General features: G+C 55.0%; 2 protein-coding genes across 3 annotated transcripts; one reads left to right on the plus strand and one right to left on the minus strand.

The window, feature by feature from the left end:
• Positions 1-209: 209 nt before the first annotated feature.
• On the minus strand, positions 210-5886 carry EIF2B2 (eukaryotic translation initiation factor 2B subunit beta). Of its 2 annotated transcripts, XM_027637787.1 has the most exons (8): positions 5709-5886; positions 5040-5160; positions 4337-4485; positions 3457-3620; positions 3077-3172; positions 2067-2204; positions 1363-1429; positions 210-694 (listed from the first exon to the last, which is right to left on the minus strand). In XM_027637787.1, exons 1-8 carry the CDS (start codon positions 5869-5871, stop codon positions 537-539), a joined length of 1056 nt encoding a protein of 351 aa, XP_027493588.1. In that variant the 5' UTR covers positions 5872-5886; the 3' UTR covers positions 210-536. The 2 variants fall into 2 exon arrangements, with proteins under 2 accessions (XP_027493588.1, XP_027493589.1); XM_027637788.1 differs by lacking the exon at positions 2067-2204 and having other exon boundaries at positions 5709-5874.
• A 9888-nt stretch (positions 5887-15774) lies between these two features.
• PGF (placental growth factor) lies at positions 15775-21876 on the plus strand. The gene is made up of 7 exons (XM_027637762.1): positions 15775-15840; positions 16012-16051; positions 16691-16887; positions 18354-18430; positions 20126-20155; positions 20246-20308; positions 21020-21876. The coding sequence occupies exons 1-7, from the start codon at positions 15775-15777 to the stop codon at positions 21039-21041; spliced, it is 495 nt and encodes a 164-aa protein (XP_027493563.1). The 3' UTR covers positions 21042-21876.

Genomic DNA, 21876 nt, shown 5'->3' on the forward strand with positions numbered 1-21876 from the left:
AGTGAGAGATTTATAAATCCCAGTATAATCCCACAGAAGTAACTAAGTAGTTAAATATCCATTTTGAAGACAACTGCTGATGGATTCCCATTCCTATCACATTTGCATGTGGAAGCACACCATAAAGCATGCTGCTGCATCATAGGTGCAGGCAACTTATTACACTGGTAAAACTCCTTCTAGTTAAACAAACAAAACAACTGCTTGTGGAAAATGTGCTTAACAGTGAGATCACTGTAAACAGCCTTTATTGCAGTGCCCTTTGAAGTAACAGCTTAGCTGCCCCAGATTTACACATATGCCTTGCTTCAAAATCAAAGTGGCTTAGCAGCTCCACACAGTTTCTAACACAGCACAGAAGTCAAAATCTGTACACAAGCTCTGCCTTCTGCTGCTTTTGGGTAGGAAAGACATTGCTGAGCAAATTCCCCACTGCTTTCCCACAGCAACCTGTCTTTGTAACGTACACTTGAATTAGCTGTTGTATCTTTCTAAAGATAAAGGGAAGGGTCTGGAGAGTAACGTGCTTCACAGTATTAGAGTTCGTAGTCATCTGGATGGTAGAGCTCGCTCATGAGGCGGTAGATGTAAGAAGGTGCATTACCCCCAATGTTAGAAATGAAGAGAGTAATGAGCTCTGGAGGGACATAGTCAAAAACTGGGCAGTGAACGTTGATCTTTGCCAGGATCTCCCCTGTAAAGTGAATAGCAGCAATATTAGACTTGAAATACATTTAGCCTTCTGCACATCTTCCTGAGCCCTAAACAAACTAACTATGCACTTGCCACCCTGAAGTTATTATTTAAAGAAATGCTCACAAGGCCAAAACTAAAAACCGGTGCCGAGCCTGGTGTCTTCATTTCAAAAGTCGTCATAACATAGAAATGGGGCTTTTGGAAGAGACTTTGCTATCTGAAAATGGGCTTGGGTGCTGATGCCTTTCTACAGATGGTGCTTGTGTGGGAAGCTCACTGCAGAGATACTGGGTTTCAAAAAGTTAACACAAGTTATAGGAGAGAACAGAAGCTGCCCTCAGTGTTGGCCATCTGCCCTCTCCCACAGGAAACTGCCACCTGCCTGGCATCATTATCACCATCCTGTAATAAAACACTGACTATTTCAGTCTTTGCAAAACTGCAAAGACAGTGTTCAAAAGAAATCCTTTTTCTGCACTTTCTGTAATAGAAAGTTACAAAATTAGATGGTTCCCAGCACTTTTCTCTGCTGAGGACAGTAGGAAAGGATTTTCTGTCCTGGGTTATAGGACAGTCTTACACTTAATTTTTATGTCAGTTACTAAAAAAAAATTAAAAACTATAGCCTGAAGCAGCTTGACCAGACATATGAAGAAGAACCAGTACCTTCTGTGAATGGCAGCACTTCCTGTGGTGACACAAACTTGTGGAATGAGTCTTCTTCATTAGGGAACTAAAGAAGGAATACAGGAAGGTCAGGAAAAAAACAACCTACCTGATTATCCTAGTGAAAACAGGTCCTGCCACTGGAGAGAACTACTGGGAGAGGAAAATGACTTGCCAGGTGATATTACATCTGTTTACAGTAATTACATAGTGTCTATGTCTAGAACCTCTCTAATGTCTAAAGTGAAAGGTTTTTCCTCAGAGCTTTTAGAGCCTTCTGCAAAGCCTACAGAACTGGAACAGTGACTTCCTCAGTCTGCAACTTCATCTGACAATATTGAAAAAGTACTGAGAGTAAGAAACAGTTTTGAGCATCTCATTCTACCTCCTCTGCCTTTCAACACTAATGGTATAAACTGAAATCTGTTGTGGTTGAGGAAAAATAAGTACGGTGATGTCAGTCTCTAGTAGGCAGTGGTCTACATCCTTATACCCAATGCTCTGCTTTGCATATGGGGCAGAAGAGGGAGCTTCAAGGAGATCCTGAGGTATGCCAGATTTGGGTGAGGATCCTTTGTCTGAAGGAACAATGCCAGATGGGGGAGATGGCTCATTTATCAACCTTGACAGATAGTGCTCTCCAACCTAAGCTCCCACAAGTAAAAGCCCCTGTAGGTACGGTCCTGAAGGGCTGCTGTACTTACCTGCGGTGAAAGCTTGAACATGGGAGCACACACGATGAGCGGAGTGGAGTGGTGTTTAGCTGCCAGTGCCAGAGTGTGAGTCCCACTCACAGCAATCAGGGCACCATTGGCCAGGATTGTCTTTGTACCAATGATGACCTTAAAAGGGCAAATCAGCATTAGAAGATAGCATGTTCCACAGCAAACCGGGGAAGGAACACTTCCTGGCTCGGACCCTGACAGATGAGCTGGAGGAGGAGTGTGTCAGAACAGCCAGCCAGCCAAAGGCTGAAGTTATAGGGCAGCTGGATGGCTGATCTGTTTCATCTGGCACTGGCTCTGCACTGAGATGTTCCTCTCTAACAAGAACATGACTGCAGCATAGCAAAGCCAGCACAGAGAACTTAGAGGGCAAATGTATGTTCTATTGCAGGGAACACCAAGCCAAAACTGGGCTGTGGTCTCTGTTGTTCTACAAGCCTACAAAGTAAACTTTGTACAAGTAATTTGACTGCTTGCAGTAAAATGGGAATAATGTAAAGCAGCTTAAAATATATATAAATGAATTAATGTGGCTAGATTTTAACGTTACAAGTACTTTTTTTTTTCTTTTTTTTACTTTGAGGTGCCACATCTTCATCTCTATAGAAGTACAGAACAGGTCTGTTCGAAAAGACACACCCTTCACCAGGGTGATTCCCTTCATCAGCCATCTTGTGTTCCAGGCAAGGGGGGTTTCTTCCCTTTGGAAATGCTGCTTTTTGTTCCATCTTCTTTAAAAATTGAGGTTAATCCTTTGAGGTTCTCTTGTAACTGTTCTGCCTGTAAGCCACTAAACCGGAAGAACCTATCACCATGCAGTCCGTCATCATACTGACTTAGGGTTCCAGACAATCTCCACCCCAGCTGTAAACAGGGACTATTACAATTTTGAGTCTTCAGAAATATATCCATCATTGCTGAGACCTGCATTTAGGAGGCATAAGCACTCAACCTGCCATTAATCCCTCCTCTAATGAAGCCCTCCTTACCTTGTTGACTCGAGACATGACAGCAAAAATAGCTGCATCACTCATGACAGTAGTTTCAATATTCTCTTTAGATAGTCGGACAGCCATTTCATGACCCTAAAAAGAGGGAGAATCCTATTGGTCCCCTGGGACAGAGCTCCTGCAGCTCAGTTGTCGAGATAGCAGCACTCAATTCTCGTCTGAATTGCAAAAATACCAAGCAATGGAACACAAATACAGCCCTCTGACTGTAGGATGCCAGGGTAGGATAACAAGCTGTCTCCAGTCTCTCAACTGCAAAGGAACTTCCATAATGTTCAACTTGCCTCTAGGGACAAGCTTTTAGTAAGAATGCACAGGACAACACGGTGCCTGGAGAAGACAGCCAGCCCAGGCCTTACCTGGCAGAACGGCGCACACTCTGCCACGATGACCTGGAACTTCCGCTTGCGGGCAGCTTCCTTCAGGAAGGCCTCAACAGTGCGCGAGTAGCCGATGGTCATGATCACCTCATTGGAGTGGATGTGCTCCAGTGCCTGCATCGCAATGTTATCAGTGGTGCCCTCTGCGACAAAAGGAAGATGTAGGTGGAAAAGCAACACTTGTGCTGCTAGCACTGTCCTCCAACAAGATAATTTTTCACTAGAACCATGTTATGAACACTAGTAGAGCAGGAGCAGCTTTACCTCCCATTCTTTTTGCCAGGGGACAGGGACCAAGAAGCTGGCCTTTGAATGCCCCATGTGTCCTAGCTACGCATAGAAATAGCTCTATTGAAAATTCTGTCATGAGGGGAGTGGATTGTGTCAGTGCTACTCTAGATAACCACCATGCACATAGCCCTTCAACAGTTTTGCAGTTCAAAAGCAAGGCAACCTGGGCCTCAGAAGGTGAGTCAGGTCCCTGATCTGTCACAAGTATCACAGATAAAGAAAAATGTATCACGGTGCTTTGTGACAAGGGTCAGGTTATATGTGCAAAGGGATTAAGTCCAACCTTGGCATATTTTTTAGACTCTTTTTCAGAGGACTCAAGACTTCCCAGAGGACCAAGAGCACAGGCCAACACCCCCCATGCTGTTCCCTCCACAATGTTCCACCCATCTCCCTGTAAAGCAGAGGACTTAGTTTAAGTCATGGTAGCAGCAGGGCTTCAGTCCCTTAGTTCCTTCAGATTAAGCCTCCCATATCCTTGCTGTTTTCTTTCCACCTAGAGAAGGGGGAAGCATCAGTCCCATCCCATAAGAAGCTCCTCTCAGGAGCAGTTCAGACCCATCCGTACCTAGCTCTATCAGCATCTCATTAATAGCTTCAATAACGTTAGCTCTGAGGGAGGGATAAGGGGTTCTGAAATCCTCGCTCAGTCCTCCAGAAGTCAGGAGTTTGTGCAGGGATTCTTGCTGATCACTTTCCTCGCTGCGCCCATGAAGCCTGTGGAGAGAAGCAGCTCTTCAGCTTCTCAGGAAAGAGCGCACGGCCACAGCCAGGCTGAGCAATGTCCCCACAGCACAGCACACTTGGATGTGAGGAGACAGGAAGGAAAGCCACACAGAGGAGGCACACCACACCAATAAGCTTCCCTAGCTGTCTAGGCAGAGAGACACTCAAATCTCTGCCAGAAGTGCTGCCTTAATTCATGTGCAAACACTGCTGTCCACAGATGAGAAGCAGGCTTGAGGCTACTGCTCCAGCAGGATGGACCCTCCTGGGAATAGAAGGAGAGAACAGCCCAAGGTCAGGGCACAGACTGTTTTCATGCACCCACAACACATACACCAAGTGGTTTCTACAGAGGAAATGTCATCAGCCACACTGGAAACAACAGGCTTGCCTTTGATGTTAAACTTGCTCAATCCTTCTCTAAGAAAGAGGGGAGAAAGGAGTGATGGAAACTAATGCGGTTTCACAGAAGCAACTGAACATGTTGCATGGGAGGGCTGTTCTAGGCTTCTAGAGAGATACTGGCAGCAAGAGGGAAACTTCACCTGCCATACTCCTCACGAATGACCTTCAATACTCGGCGCACCATGTTGCCCACAGTTGTCTCTGACGGCTGCGCTGCCGTCATCCTCTGGCCCTCTGTCCGGATCAGATCCATGAGCTCCCCTGGAAGAGAGGAGGGCCTTGGTTATCGCTGCCCAGAGCAAACCCACGTGAGCATCAAACCAGTGCACCCCGTCAACATCCCAGGGCCAGCGGCTTCTCCGGCACGGGCACCTCAGCACCGAGAACAGCAAGGAGCCCCTCACAGAGCTGCTCGTCCCACGGCGGGTTCTGCAGTGGGAATCGCTTGGACACAATGTGGACTTAGGGAAGGCCATAAGTGGTGCATTTAGTGAAAGAGGAAACCACGTGCTGCTGGAAAGGTCCGTGCTCGGACTGACGCCGCTGGAAAAGCCAGGCGAGGCAGCTCCTCAGGCAATGCTGCTCGGGAGCACAGCGGGCTGCGAAAGGCTGCGCGGCGGCAGGACAAGCACTGGGAACCCACTGGCCGCTGCCAGCGAGGCTCCAGTTCCTGGGGGCTCCATCACTGCCCCTGCCCCGGCCTCGCTGCTCCCTCCGCACCGACAGCCGCGACCGGGGCGCCGGGCCTCGCAGAAGCTCCCCCGCCACTGCCCTCCTGCCGCCGGGCCCTGCGGCCACCCGGCTCTCACCGGCCCGGCTCCATCGCCCGTGCCCGACGATCTTCCGCAGCAGCGACAGCGTCTGCCGCGCCGTGTCCTCGGAGCGCGGCCGCTCTCCACCGCGCCGCAGCCGCGCCGCGAAGGCCTCGATCTGCTCCGAGAGCTCCGAGCCGCGCTCGGCGGCGCCCGGCATGGCGGCGGCTCTTCCGCTTCCGCCACGCCGCCGCTCCATTGGCAGGGCTGCCGAGGTAAGCCCGCCCCCCGGCGGCGGCCAGCCAATGAGCGGTGGCGCTGCCGTTTCCCGGAAGACGGGCGGGGCCCGGGGCCACGGGCAGGCCCGCCCGGAGGGGTTTACTTTGGACCAGGCGGCGGGCTGGGGTTGAAGAGCCAAAGCAAATGGGCTGGGAAAGGCGCAGTTCCTGGCAGTCCAATTGTTCTTGCTGGCAGAGACAGAACCGGCCCTGGATAAGGCAGGAATGTAGCTCCTTTGTGTCTGGTTCCTGGAGCAATGTGTTCAAGGAACAGGCAGGAGCCACGGAATGATTCTCATTGCCGTGTGCTTTACTCTGTGGCTCTGATCTGTGTCCTGTTGTTTTAGATTAGGAAATCAAAGCAAACTGGCTTATGCTGGAAGTTTTCAGCAGTTGCTTCACGCAGAGGGGGCCTTGGATGTTCCTCACATCTTTTTTTGTGCTTGTCTGGTTCCTTTAGGACTTGCCCTACAGCCAGCTGCCATCCAGCAACTGTTGGGTCTCTGGCAAGATACCAACAGCTGGTGTGCTGGCTCTTCAGGACTTAATGCAGGTGATTTGTCATCCAAAACCTGAGGTGGACTGAGAGTCCTTCCAGACCTCTCTCCTCCTCCTTCCTCAAGTGCCCATGTATGCCTGGAAGCCAGAGCACCTGGCAGCCTGGAAAAGGAAGCTTGCCACATCCCTCCAACACCTGGCAAAAGGCTACGCTTCTGGGTTTGGCTGGATGTGCTTGCGGGGGACTATGGCCTTGACTGGAATTCAGAGTTTCCCTCCATGAAGAGCTTGTCTTGTCCTTTGCCCCTGGAGAGAGTCAGTGGAGGGTGACAGGGTTTGCCCAGCTATTGGCTCTGCTGTGCTGACTGGCCACCTCCTGTTTCCCTGATGCCTTCTCTCCCCCTTCTCTTCCTGTGAGTGTCTGTTTTCTTCCATCATGTGTAAATCAGAGGCTCCCTGGAGCAGGGCCTGCCCAGCTCTGCATCTGTGTGGGGAAACCCCATCCCCATCCCCTTTTGCCCCTCTGCACAGCCTTGTTGCAGGTAGGGCAGGGCAGGGCTGCCCGTGCCCATCAGCTGCCTGCTGCTGCCCATGGCTGTGCCCATGCAGCGCTGTGTGCCAGCTGCCTTGGTGAGCAGAAACAGCTCCCACACATGCACCCGGGGACTGGGACGTGCAATGAATTAGCAAAAAAAAAAATCATTGCTTTGGAGCTTTCCTTTGTTTACTTATCTTGCTAGTAAACAGAGCAGCTCTTGGAGATTAGGCAGGACAGAGAAGAGGAAGGGAAACTGGGCCCTGAGGTTATGACCTCTTTGTGGGTGCTGGGCTGTTTACATTCCCTGCTCCAGTCTCAGTAACTATTATGGGACAGTTTCTTCCCAGTGCCTTACCAGGCTGCAGAGCTTTTCCCCTTTTTGCGCTGTTCTTGCCCTGTTCCCTACAGCACTTTCTGCCAGGCACTGCTGCCACAGCTGGCATAAGACAGCTGGCAGTCTGGTGTCCCCTGAGGGGCAGAGTCCTGCACTTGGTCTGTTGCCTTGTGTTTCATGAATGAAAGCCTCCGAATGGGGATTTCAGGAGCTGTTAGCCTTGCATAGCTGAGCTGAGCCAGAACCTGTGCCTCTCTGGAGAGCTGAAAGGCAAAATTCAGGCTGCTCAGGAGGACCGTGGCTACAAGACATCTGGTTGTCATTAGCCAGCAGCTACTATCAGGACCCAGTGAGTTAGACAAGGAGTGCCCAGGAGGACTGAAAATGAGAGTGAGGAGGAGTGGCAGCAAAGGCAGTGCAGGGACTGTGGGGCAAATGGAGAAGGCAGCTGGAAAGATGCATGTTGGTGTCCTGGTGTGCTCTGCTAAAATCTTGCTGCCTTGTAGGCTGTTCTGGCCACTGTGGCAGAAGCAGTAAGATGGGGGGTGTATGTGTGCATCCATAGGCAGCTGGAAGGAGTCTCACCTGGTGGTCCACAGCTGCTGAGTGTTTCAGAGCAGGACGCCCCCTCTGCTGCTACAAACACAGTCTCCTCCACAGCACACCCTCCTTCCCTTCCTGGGTGTACCCAGGACTCTGGGGCAGAGTCGATGGCTTCAGCTTCCCAGCTGGTGCACAAGCAAGCAAGGAAGCTGACACAACTGCAGATGGTGCTGGTGCTGGAGACAAAAGAGCTGAGGAGAGGATGAGCTGGCTGGATAAGCATGGCAGCATGTTTTATGGGCCTGCAGTGGGGCTGAAAACTGTCTCACCTCTTTGGAGAGCTGCCAGCCTACCCAGGACAGCATCCTGCTCTGTACCATCAGGGAAGGCTGCTGGAGAGAATGCTTTCCTCCTCCCAGTGAATTCTGCATCCCTGGAGGCTGAATGTCATCCCCCAAGTGCTCATGTGAGGGAGGACAAGGCAGGATAGAGGCTGGGTAGAGCCTAGGAGCACTGGAACATCATGTACTGGGAGGCTGTTTGGATTAGAAACTCTCAGCGGGTAAGTGGGCTGGACGAAATGCCAGGGAGGGGAATCAGTTTCCTGAACTCTAGTAATTGGACTCGTCTGCAACACCAGGGTAAGCAAAGTGATCTGCTCACGCTCAGCACAGGCGAAAGGAAGGAGCCAGGAGAGGAGAGCCAGCCGAGCCACAGCCCAGCAGGAGCAACAGTGCAGGCTGTCAGCACAGCATGGACTGTGAAGACTGGATGGGCAACATGGGAAGAAGCAGCGTTACTGCTAGGTGCCTAAGCCACTTGCTGAACACGAGTGACTGAGTTAAGAATGTCACACTGCATGGGAGTGGGGGGAACATGAAGCACAGTCTAAGAGAAAGGATGCACCAAAGATATCTTTGGTGTGACATGATTGCTCTTTGGAAAGTCCATGCTCAAATGCCTGAGACAAAAACAAGTCAAGCCCAAAGCTCTTGCAGCCACCAATGTAGAGGCAGGAGTGAATGTGCTGGAGGGCTGAGGGAGCCCAAACCAGTGTTTTCGGCATGCTACAGGGGAGAAAGTAGATCACTTAGTAAGTCAACGGGATGAAAATAATGAGCTGAACTGAGTGTGGAATGCATGTTTAAAACTCAAGCTTCTAGGAGAAGAAGACAAACCCCCAAACAAAGAGTTGGTGATCAAATGCAGGTACATGAATAGCTGGAAAGCTGACCTCTGCAGCTCTGCAGGCGCACGCACACATTGTCTGAGTCATCAACAGTTTTGGCATGCTTGAAATTCGCATCTGACGCTGCAGGTACCAGGGCACGTGTTCTGCTGGTCTTCGCTGATGACCCTGGTAACAACTGTCTCCTAAACTGGTCATCCTCTGGAAAGCCTGGCTGCCATAACTGCCTGGGTGGCCCAAGAGAAACAGGCATGGCTTGCTTTGGGGAATAGCAGGATGGATTTAGTGCCTCAGGTTAGTGAAGGATTTGATGCAGCTTCTTGCTCAGCTGGCCGTGTGTACGTGCGCTTGTCTCTGCCTGGAAAATGGCTGCTGTCTCATCCTTACGTCAGCACAGCACCCACAGGCAGGCTGATCCCATAGCCAGACCCTTGCAATACCGATGGAGTCCACAATCCCCATGGAAAATGAGTAGGCGGTTCTGAATTTGGCTCAGGAACCATCTCTCCTGCCAACAAGTTTGCAATTTGCACCCCACTCCTTTTAGGAGCCTTAAAAATAGAGACCAAGGCTGGGAAGCAGGAAGGTTTTTCTAGGGCTTGTTGTGGAAGCAGCCCAGGGTGGGCTGTGTCTCGCCCTTCCCGGCCCCTGGGAGAGGCATGGGAAGCTGGCGTCCGAATGCCTGCCCTGGATGTGGAGCCTCACTTGTCGGCTCATTCATCTGTGGCAGTTGCCCAGGTCTCCTCTTGGGATGCAGGCAGCTGGAGGCAGCCAGTTCAAAGGCCAGGCTGGTCAGGAAGAGATGAGGGAAGTGTGGGAAGTCACTGCGTGTCATGTAGGAAAATAAACCGCAACAAGGGATGACGGAGCAATGTACAGAGCTGGGCAGGAGGTGCTGTCCTCAGCATCACTAGCAGTGTGCTGGGCCTTCATACCCCGAAAAGGCGTTGGCTTTGCCTAGTGCCACCAAAGGCACAACACTCAGAAAGCTCAGTGGCATTGTGCAGGTGTTGGCTATGGCTCTGTCACTGCTCAGAGGATACATGGCAGGCTGGCTGGGCCACAGAGGAGATGATCCTGGAGGCCCATCCCTCCAGGCTGGCTTCAGAGAAGCTCTGGAGCAAACCTGGTGCAGCTGCAGGAAGCCAAGCCCTTGGGGTGAGACAAAGTGTGGCCTGGATGCTTTGTGGTCACCAAGGGGGTCCGTGACACCAGCAGTCTGGGCTGCTTCCTGGTCACCAGCCAGCTCCCCACAGTTCCTCTGCTCACGCGCTCCCGGCAGTGCAGCTGGCCCCGGGATTGCTTTGCTCATTGTCTGCTGCGGGTGATGGCAGCTATTCAGTGGCTGCCAGGTTTCAGGGAAAGGGAGAGATGAGCCACTCCTCCACCCACGTTCTGGGAAAGCCTCTGGGATGAAGCCCTGCCGATGCACACGTTCGTTCCTCAGCAAGGAGAATGTGCTGTGGAGCCTGCATCCCCCTCTGTCCACATCCCACAGTCCCCTTATCAGCAGGCATGATGCTGGGGAGCAGAGCTTGGAAGCAGCCCTGGCTGCTGCCCCATCGCACATAATAGTGGCGTCTGCTGCTCCCGTCTCCTTGCGTGTTTGCCTTCCAGAGCCAGGCAGAGTCTTGCCATCACTATTATTTTGCTTTGTGTCAATATTATGACAGCTAAAAGCAGGAGAACTGCATCCACATGATAAGCAGCCAGAAGCTCTGGGCTGGGTGTGGATCGGGTTCCAGTTTGGCAGGGGAGAAAAGTGCCTGGCAGCCCCTGCCCACTGGCTGGCTGGGCCTGGAAAGCTGGGAGGTGAGGGCCAGCAGCAGAGCAGCAGGCAGTTCATGCCTGGGTGCCTCTCCTCTCCATTCAGTGCTCACTGCCCTTTCCCCAGGGTAGATGAAACATGATAAATGTGCAGAATATGCTTGCTTCTCTGGTGGAAAAGTAACCTCTATCTGTTTCCTGGGGAGAGGGCTACTCTGCTCCCACTGGGAGAGTCTCACCCCTCCCGCGGTTACCATACCCTGTGCCTCCCGCCCCGTGCAGGCCCAGGGTGTTCCATCTCTGCCGGTGGCGGAAGGTCACACACACTGCTACACCAGTCTGTCCTGGCCACAGTCCTTGTTTTTCCCAAACAGCATTCTGCAGCTGCTGGAGAGAAATTTGTGCAGGCTTTCTGGGGTTTGGAGGCTCAGCTCCCACCTGGGGCTTCAGGAGAGGAACTTGGACAGAAGAGGGTGAGGTGTGCCGTGAGTGCTGTGTCACTGTGGACTCTCAGCAGCTCATGTGCAAGGGGCTGTTGTTTTTCCACAGTGACTGCACTCACTGTTGGGGCTGCTGACAGAACACTTACCTGTAGGCACCCATGTATGCTCAGGGCTGCAGTTTGGCTCCTCACCCTGCTCCTGGGTTGTGCATTCCTGCAAACACCCATGGTCTGGCCAGTCCCTGCCGCATGTGGCTGCTCATCCCCTGGACACTGAGCATGGGTGCCCAGCAGGGTGTGCTCCCTAGTCCCCTCTCCACCAGGCACAGCTGACTGATGGCTGGGCTGGGAGATGGCTTGTGGTCATTAACCCTCCCATCCACTGCTGGCATTGCTTTGCCATCTGCCCACAGCTTTGCCCTGGTGGAAAGGCAACTCTGTCCCCTGCCCCAGGCTCAGTCTCAGCCCTGAACTAAGCCTGTGCTGAAAGTGGAAGTGCTAAGCTGAGCAGTACTGGGTCGACCTGTTCCTGGAGCACTGGCTGGATGAGGGCCATGGCTTCCCAGGGCTTGGATCTGACAATCTCAAAGACCTCCTCCTTCGTGACATTGTCCGTGTCCCCATGGGGGATTTAAGTCATGCCTGGAAGCAGCATCCAGGCTTGCCACAAGTTCCCATTGCCCAGGTCCTCTGCCTTGAGTGCTCTCAGATAGCCCTTGTGCCCATCCCATGCCCCTCCGAATCTCTTGTATGACCTAGGCCAGCCCCCAGTGCCTGTGACCCATGGGGACCAGACCCTGCTGTCCCAAGGCATGGAGCTGGACTGTCAGGTGCCTGTGGTTTTGGTTGTGGGTCCCCAGGGAGGCTGAACTCCCCTCCCCAGGAACCAAAACAAACACCAGAGTTCCTGCCACGTGCGGCCGGGGCTGACTAAGGCCGGACGCTTCTGTCTGCCGCAGGCAGCAGTGGCCGGGGCTGTAAGCCACCACCATTGGGGTGCACGGCACAGCCCATTTCCCCCTATTGTCATTCTCCCCCTCAGCAAACACATCCCCCTGTGCACCTGGGCTGGGAGAGGCACTGACGCCACCGTGGCCAGCTGCCAGGGATGAGAGATGTGCTGCCAAGGGCATCTTTCGGAGTCAGATCTGCTGCAGCAGAGCTCTGAGGAGTCCTTAAGGGCCCAGGTGCCCAGGCAGGTTGTTTGCAAGTTGTTTCCTTGAGGAGCAACACTGACCATCCAGGGGTCACTGGTGCAGCCCTGCTTGCCTGCGAGGGCACTGGAGAGCCCCACATTTCCCAGAAATCAGCAGCAGTCTCCTGGCAGAGAGGCCTAGGTCCCTGCTGTCCAGAGGCTAGGGCTGGGGAGGCCCCTGCCAGACCATTCCTGTCCTCATTCTTACTCTCAAATGCAGGTACAAGTAGCTCCAACAGCCAGTCTCAAGCTCCTCTGTCTTTCACCTTGCATCTCCACTGCAGAGACAAAAGCTGCAGATGATTGATCTGGTTTATCTCAGCATTAGCCATTGGACCAAGCCACTGATAGTAGAGCTTAGGAGAGTCTCTTAGGAGAGATCAGGGCCAGGGAAAGCAATCAAATGAAACAGCAAGGGTGAGACATGGGTGCTGTGGGATAAAGGGTAGGTGTGAGGAGCCCAGTGCCTTACATCCTCGTGCTGCTTTGACCTCGGGACTGCATTCACAGTGCAGGACATAGGTAGCTGCTGGAGGGGCTATTGCCCACTGGGGTCAGCCACGTAGAGGGTGACTGTGCCAGGCGCTGGAGCACAGAAGGTTTGGCACTTCCCTTGGCGGAAGCCTAAAGCTTTGATGAGACTGACTCTGGTGTCCTAAATAGCAGCAGAACAAAAATAATGCCCTGAGGATTTCAGAGGTGTTCTCTGAGGGCTTCAGGGGTGATGCGGGAGATCCTTAAGCCTACAGTCAGCTTAAGAGTGACTCAGAGACAAGTTTTTGTTGGGCTCTTTCCACGTGAGATGCCAAAGGTGGGATTTTGCAGGGGATAAGTTGCCCACAGAGGGATTTTGATGCTGAAATGGGGCTGTTTTACAGAAAAGGTGACTTAGAGGGACCTCACCTACGATGCACAGGGTGAGGTTTTGCAGGGGAGAGCAGCTGCCTGCTCTGGGCTCCTTCAGTGCTCATGGGCAGCCAAGGGTCTTGCTCTTGCCCCTTACCCAGAAGATGTAGGCAGCATGGAGGTGACGCTGTTCCCTCGCAGGGATGTGCCATGGCATGCTTGCAGCTGGGTGCCAGGGCTGGCCTTCCCCACTGGACAGCCAGGGTTCACCGGCACCAAGGAGCCACAGCAAACTTTGTGAGCAGGGCAGGGAGGTGGCACAGACAGGCAGTGGCATATTCAAGGCAATGCTCTCATCCAGCAGCCACTGCATGGGGCTCACCGAAGGGGAGGCATCTGCTCTTTAAGGAAACGTCTCTATTTGCCTTATGTCCCTGGCTGTCCCTTGAGCCTCCTCTGTCCCTTGTTCCCAAAGTGCGTAAGGCTGCTCCCCAGAGCCGGGTGGGAGGCGGTGCGAGGGACATGCTGGTACATTTATAGAATCGACCTCCAGCCCTATCCTGCAGCTGGGGAGGGGCAGGTTTGGCCCCAGGGACGAAGCATGGTGGAGGGGAAAACAAGCAATTGTGGCCCTAGCCAGCTGGATGTTTCTCCCATAGGCAGGAGGATGTTGCTAGTCACAGGTTACCAGTGTCCAAAGATTATTTCTCTTCTCCTGTCTCTGTTCCATGCTGCCTAGAAAGTGGATGCTCATCCCAGGAATGTAAACTCTGCCCAAGGCCTCTGAGGAAACAGCTTCAGACCAGGAACAGGATTGCACTCGGCAATTAAGGGCTGGTCTCCCCAGCCACAGGGCTCCTGGGGGAGAGCCCTTTGCTCCAGCGCCAGAGGCTGGCCTTGTGTCTGAGAGGTGGCCCCAAGGGACCTTCCTGCAAGGACAGGCGTGAGGCCCCGTGTGGTCACGGTCTTTGCAATAACAGGATTCTCTCTGTCCAACGAGTTGGCAGCAGCTGCTGCTCAGGGCAGCCTCTGCTCTTAGGTGGGAGGAAATGCTCCCTTCACCCCCATCTCACAACTATCCCTGTGGAAGGTGTGTGGGGGGGTCCCCTTGGCCCAGGAGAGTCCATAGAGTGATAGAGGGAGAGCATGGGCATGCTCCAGTCACGATGTTAAGGATGTTACCTGCTCCTTGCTGCTGAGCCAGTGGCGACAGTATGAACAGGCACCAAAGCCCCCAGCAGCTGCTGAGCTGGTGCTGTGCCGCTGAGTGATGAACTGCAGTGCACCCGGACCCGCAGTGGGGCTGGGATTTCTGTGTGCTTATCTCTCCGCCATCTCCATGCTAATTTGCCAGGCTTTGCTCCAGCAGCTTTCTCACACACTCAGTAGTACCAATGCCTAGAAGCTCTGGACAGAGCTCAGCTCCCGCTGACGCCTGAGCCGCTGCCACCTGCATGGCCCAACAGGGCTCGAGGACAGGCAGCTGGCGTGTCCTGCGTACCCACAGGTATGCTGTGGGACAGGCCACTGATGTCCTCATGCTGCAAAGACAGACCTCACACAGTGGTGGGTAGGGAAGCCCTGGAGCAGCCTCCCCACTCTCCCAGGAGGACAGAAACATGAATCCTGGCATGGATACAGAACCCATTATTTCCCTGGGACCTGCAGCCCACAGAAGATCGTGTTGCGTGCTGGCATCTCTTCACACCTCCCTTAGTTCCAGAGTCCCTGGCCGCTGGGGCTTAAAAATAGAACAGAAAAGGCCACAGAGCTCCTCTGGGCTGGCAGCAGGATTAGTGCCCAGACCCGCTGTGCACCCTTCCCTTCCAAGCTTGAGGGACCCGCCATGGTAGACAGAATCAGGATGCTGTACTTGGGGCTAATGGGGGCTGGAAACCGTCTGAAAGGGCTCCGGTGGGGTAGGCACGGGGCAGTTTGCCCCACAGAATAGGGTGGGTGGACGGTCACGGGATGTCTGAGTGGGGACAGGACAACAGCAAGGGAATAGGAAGGATGGGTGGGGAAGGGGCTGTCGTGTGGGCACAGGGCAGCCAAGTAGGCCCAGGGTGAGTGACGAGCATGGGACAGTGAATTCAGCGAGCCGAGGAGCCCAGCACAGCCCCGGGGCTTCCCGCCCGCCGGGGATGCACCGGGCACGGGCCGGTCCCTTGAAGCGCCAGGGTAGCCCGATGGAGAAACGGCCGGAGGCAGCGCGGGGGGCTGGAGAAGGGGGCTCCGCCACGCCCGGGGGTACCGACCGGCCCCGCGGCCGCCGGGGCCGGGCACCTGCTCCCGCCCCGCGGCGGGGCCAGGGCGGGGCCGCGGCGGGGCGGCGGCGGTGAAATACGGCGACAGAGCGGGGCGCGCTCCCATGGCCCGGCGGCGGCAGAGGCGGCGCGGCGGGGCCGGTGGCCCGGCGGCAGGGCGGCTATGCCGGGGGCGGCGGGGCGGGGGCGGCGGCGCTGAGTCGGTGCCGGGGCGGCGGGAGCGGCGATGCGGCTGCTCGGCGCCTTCCTGCGGCTACTGGTGGCCGGGACGCTGGGGGCGCCGCCCGCCCCGGTGAGAGCCGAGGGGTGGGAGGGGGATCGGAGCGGGGGCAGCTCCGTCCCCACGGTGCCGCTGCTCGGGGTGGCCGTGACGGCCGGGGCAGCTCCTCTCGGCGCTGGGCGGGGGAGCGACGGCGGGTCGCCCCGTGCCCCCCCGCTAGCGCCCGCCCTTCCCTCCCCGCAGGCCCCGGAGGAGCGGGGGACCGTCAGCGCGGAGTCACCCGGTGAGTTGGCTGTGGGCGGCCGCCGGTGCCCCGGCTGGGAGGGGGCGGCAGTTCTGGGAGGGCTGCGCGCCGGGCCGGGGGGCACTCCGTGTTCTCTGGGGTATTTTGCCTCCAGAGCCCCGCGGCGACGCCCGGGGAGGCAGCGGGGAGCTGTGCCGGGGTTCGGTCCCGCAGCTGTTTCCCGCAGCCCGTCCCGGGCGCTTGAGGTACCGGGCACCGCCACGGGCGGGAGCGGAGCGCAGCCCTGTCTCTGGCTTGCCGTCACTCCGGTGCCGGCGTGCGGAGTCCCGAGTGGGAGCGCTCCGCTCCGGCTACCTTCTGCTCTCCCCGCTGGGAAGCCCAAGGGGGCGGCTGTCTGCCCGAGGGAGGGCTGGGGAGCGGGGGAGCCCCGCCACTGCGGGGGCCGCGAGTGAGCAGAGTGCTTGGGGAGGAGACGGAGCTGGCGGGCAGAGGGAGAAAGAGCCCATCGGGGTGGCTGTGCGAGCTCCCCGCACCAGTAAGTGATAGACTTACTGGGCAAAGGGGGTCCTCTGCATCCCTGTGCCCTATGATGGCTGTAGGACCCCACCGCGGCTGCTGCACCTGCCCTGGCGGCCTCTCTGGACGCCTCCTTATAGACCCTGTTCCCGTCTCTTGCAGTCCTGACTTTTCGGGAGATCTGGAATCGTAGTTTCTGCCGGCCGCTGGAGCAGCTGGTAGACGTCACTAACGAATTCCCCAACGAGGTGGAGTACATTTTCAGACCCTCCTGCGTCTCCCTGCAGCGCTGTGGAGGCTGTTGTGGGGACGAGGGTCTCCGCTGTGTCCCTGTGGAGACCAGCACGGTCACCATGCAGGTACGCGCTGCCCCTGCGGGGGCCGTGGCTGCTCCGCGGAGGTAGTGGGCTGTTCACGAAGCACCGGGAGGGTGAACTTGCAGACATCGTAGCAGCATGGCTAACAAGGGAGGGGGCTTACAGCTGCTCAAATGCATGCCAAGCCAGGAGGGTCCCTCTGCCGGCTCTTTGGGCTTACCCCTGAGGCCAAGTGTCATCTCTGGTGGTACTGGACTCACTCCCTGCTTCCCTGCCCTTTCCTTTTTGTGTGGGCCATCTTGCTCATTGCTGTCATCTTTCTAGACCTTCCCTGTCTTGTGATGGTGTTGGGTGTCTTCCACTTGCCCATGACTGCCTGCTGGGACAAAGCGGGCGCTGCCCCTGAATCACAGGGAGAAGTGAGGCTCTCCTGCATCAGGCGATGCCTGTGGTGGTGCTGACAGTGAATGCCTCCACGCTGGGGGCGTGGTGAACATGAAGGGCTGAGCCAGCCACGTTTTCAGTCCCCACTGTGGGAGCTGTGAGATGTGGGATGGAACATCCTGAGCTGGTCGACTCTTCCCCAGGCATTGGGCAGCAGCTGTCCTCACACTGCAGCCCTTCCACTGTGCTGCCAGAGATCAACCTGCTGATGCTGCAGGGAGCAGGGAAAAGCTCTGCTTTGCCATGGATGACAGATTAGAGTGTGTCTGCAATAAATCGTCAGTGATTTTGGTCCCTCAGGGTTTGAAAGTGTGGTGGGAGTTTCCAAAAACTGGTGGGCAGGGTGGGAGTTTCCAAAAACTCTTGGCTGAGGTGGAGCAAGGGCCTGACATGAACAAGAGGTAGCTCCCCAAGCATAGGTCTCCCTCCATGGGAAGGATCCTGCTGCTGTGCATAGGATGGCAATGCCAGACACTTCTGCAGAGGCTAGTGTGAATCACATCAATAGTGAACATACTCTGTGAAGTCCCTGGATGTCTATCCTGAACTTCAGGCTGGGCTGTGGAGTGACACGTGATAGGGCAAATCCTATACTCCTGCATGGGAGAGTCACTGTGATACTGACTCCAGTCAGTTCACACTCAGTGCTGTGGGAAAGGGGATGGGAGGAGGCAGCAGCAATGGGAATGGTCTGGAAAACCTGCCGATGGAGGATATTTCCTTCAGAGAAGGGAGATGTGCAGAGTGGTCAAATATGGGAAAGCTTTCCACAATGGCAGACACTGAAAAATCTCTTCTAAGGCTGGGAAATCCCAAGACCATGGGACTTAAATTAAAGCCTTGAAGACATGGAATGGCACTAGCAGAGCCTCCCAAGCTGCTGGGGCAGCTGGACCTGGCCGGTGCTGCCTACGTGTAGAGATGGAGTCTCTGTCGTTGGAGGTCCTGAGGAACAGGTTAGACATGCGTCTTCCTGGGAGGCTGGGGTGGCAAGGCACTGGCTCAGGAGCCCTTTCAGCCCCCTCCTGCTGCTGGCTGGGAAGTAACCTTTGCTCCTCTTTCAGCTCCTGAAGATAAAGCCAAACGGGGAGGCACCCTACGTGGAGATGGCGTTCACTGAGCACAAGCAGTGCGAGTGCAGGTAGGGACCCCTGGGCTTGTTTTACACCTCCAGCAAGAGTGACCCTGCCAGCTCACCCTGCATGTGGGACAGGAATGCACCCTGGGGGCACCCTGTCTGTGCTGAGACCCATTCACACTAGGGTTTGATGGTCCTTATGGCCTTTGTTCAGCTGCAGGCTGCACCACACCTCTGCACCTGCTCCCCACAGCCAAGAGTGTGTGACATTGTGCCCCAAGGTCAGGCACCACACACTGACTGCAGGGCTGAGGCAACCATGGCTCTGTGAGGAGGCATGCCTGTGCCCCCCAGCCCTGCGGCTGCCTTGGCATGCCTGTGCTCCTCTGGCCAGAGGATCTGCCTGTGGCTAAAGGAGCAAGGCCAATGGCTCTGAGGCAGGTGTTTGGTGTGTCCAGGCTGGTGGCTCAGAGGGAAGTCCATGGCTTGGCATGCTTGAGTGTGACTATGGCCCAAAGAGAAAGCTCAACAGCTGGGCCTTGGGCCTCCGTTTAATGGAGGCTGCTCCAGACAGAGCTGGGAAGCAGAGGTCTACATCCAAGCCAACAAATGAAAGCTTGAAACATGCAGCACCAACATGGTGTGGATATCCAGCACAGGAATGGATGTGGCACCAACCTGCCACATACTCCTGACACCTGGTCAACCCCTTAAAGTGCTCACTGTGTCCCAGAATTGGTGAAAGCTTGGGCAGGATGGGGCCTCTGCCTGGGGACTGCAGTGCAGTGGGAACAGTGAGCAGCTCTGGTGCTGCCCACATCTGGTCCCTGCCACAGAGCCTCTCCAGCATTGTCTGCGTGGGGAGTCCTGGCAATCACTCTCCATGATCCAAAGGTGATTTAGTATTGCAAAAACTGGGGGATGAATGTCCTGCTGGGCAGCCATTAGACACAATCCTTGCCTGGAAGAAGAGCCTGAGGATCCCCGAGTTGGTATTCCCCTGCAATTTTATGAGCAGATGTACTGGAGCAGACCCAGCTCCATGCTCTCTCTAGAGTGTCTGTCACTGAATGCAGAAGGGAGAGTGGGAAGAAGCACATGTGTTACTTCCCCCCCTTCACTTCCAGCTATTTTCCATGCAGGGAATTTCCTAAGCTTTTTGTGGTTTTTCTACCTAGGGTAACTCCCAGGGGATCTCCTACGAGCACTTGTGTAGGCTGCCTTAGAATCTGTGAAAACTTCTTGCTGCAGCTGCTTTTGGCTTCTCCTTAAGCTTCTTCCACACCTGCACATCGCTCCTTTCTGTAGTGCAGGCATGGTAGATGTCCTTGCCTTGACCCCTAAAGGGAATGCTTAAGCCGAGTGTGTTGTGGCTGAGAATCACTACCGAAACTTTGCAGCAAATCCCACATGTCTGTTACTCAGGATGTTGCATCTTGTTTAACTATGAGCTATGAAAGCTGTTGCTGAGAGCAGCTGAGACTTAACTTACCTCATTGGCAAAATGTCACACCCCCAGGGGAGTCACCAAAGCTGGCCAGCCCCTTTGTGGTCTCTGCCTTCTCTCTGCCTACTGTAATTAGCTCCTGGCTGAGGAATTGATAAAATGGAGAGAAGTGATATTGGGTCTGTTTTAAGCACAAATGGTAACAGGTAGATTGTGCTGTGCACTGGGGCATGTCAATAAGCCACCTCCTGCAGCTCAACATGCAGCACTCCCCAATAACCACTCCACTCTGTCTTTTTCCCACTCTGCAGGCCCCGGCAGGACCTGATGAGGTTGGGAAGGTAAGTAACATCGGGGGCAACATTACTGGCTGAAATTGTGGATCTCGTCTCCCACACATCAGCCCCTCTTGTGGTACTTTCCTTTTGAAGGAGGAGGTCCAAGAGCCGAGGTAAGAGAAGACAAGACAAGAAGGGACGGAAAGACTGTGAACTGTAAGTGAGCAGGGGCAGGTATGGGTGCTGTCTTGTGGGTTAATTTCTTTGGGATGAGCATCTTCTTTAAACATTTAGATCTTTACTGACACTGTGAGAAGTGAGGGATTTGTGCAGAGCAGACACGGAAGAAAGCAGGAGGGGACAGTGGGCAGCTGTGGGGAGATAGGTTTTTTACTGAGGACTCAATCGGTGCTTCATAGTCTCCAGGCTCAGCTGCTCAAAGCTGGATGGACTATTTGACTTGATGGTGCTTAGCTCTATCACCATCATAGACCACACTAGGTTTTCTGAATCCATGAATTTTCAGTTTCAGCCTCATGTTGCTGCCAACTGTGTCTTTCCTGCTGTCCTTGACTGGTCATTGTTTGGGTTATTCTACCCTTTCCATCCCTTAGCTCACTTTCTCAATCCCCTTCTATGACAGCACAGACTGGACTCATTGTGGGCACTTCTGAGGTACGTCACCTGTGGCTGGCACTTTCCTCTAGCATTTCCCCATTTTGTCTGAAGCCTGCTGTTAGGGGCTCAACCAGCCCCAGACCCATCGCTCTCACTCCTCCCCATGAAGAGGCTGCCTGCAGTCCCTACCCCTGCAGCTCGGTGTCAGAGGGGCCAGGCACAGAGAAGGGGGATCCAGAGCAGGGCCTGGGGGTCCAAGTGTCCCTCCATTTCTGGCAGTGTTCACCCCATGCCATGCTCTCTTTGCAGATGTGGCACACCACGCAGGTAGCCTCTGCTCTGCCCCCAGCCTCGATCTGGCTGCCTGGATTTGAGCCAGTTGCATTTCCCTCTGGCATGGGAGACTTGTGGAATCATGTCCCTCCAAGCTGCACTGGGCAGCATGACTCTGTCAGGGAAGAGCTGACTGGACTCTTGCCTGACCTTGGCAGGAATACAGCCTGGAACCAAGGACTCCCTTGCCCCATCTGCCCTGTTCGCAGCAGGACAAAAGGACCCATGAGCAGGTCTGGGGCTGAAGATGAGGAGCTCAAGCCACGTGTTGGTGTTCAAGGGCATCCTGGGGACAGCGAGGAGCAGAGCTGGTGGATGTGCTGCTGGAACTGGCTGGGGAGGACAGCATGATGTGGGAGCAAGCAGAGATGGCTCACAGGGCTGCAAAACTTCTCTGTCCTGTCAGTGCTCTGCAGCTGGGGAGGAAGGAAACCTGGGGCAGGCAAGGCTGCAGGGCTGCATCTGTCCCAGCCTTGGCACAGGACAGCCCAGGAGGGTGCCAGGGAGCTTGCTTGGGAAGCTGTTCTGGTGGGGAATGGGAGGGAACTGGGCTCCTTGCTTGCAGCCACATCCCAGCCTTGCCCTGCTCAATAAAAGCTGGTGGTGAGAAGTGAGAGCTGGCAGTGTGAGCGCTCCTATCTGCTTTCCAGTAGCTGCAGGCAGGACGCTTCCCCGTGGGCACCCACTCAGGCTGGAGGAGGGCAGTCCTGCAGTGATCCAGGGCTTGTCCCCAGCACCAATCCTTCAGCACCCAAGAGATTGCCCTTGGTTTAATGCTGGAGATGGGCAACCAGCAGGTCAGGACCAAGTTGCTGCCCATGTTGGGATGCTAC

The sequence above is a fragment of the Corapipo altera genome, unplaced genomic scaffold, assembly GCF_003945725.1.
Source record: "Corapipo altera isolate COAL_440 unplaced genomic scaffold, ASM394572v1 23, whole genome shotgun sequence".
Classification (NCBI taxonomy): domain Eukaryota; kingdom Metazoa; phylum Chordata; class Aves; order Passeriformes; family Pipridae; genus Corapipo; species Corapipo altera.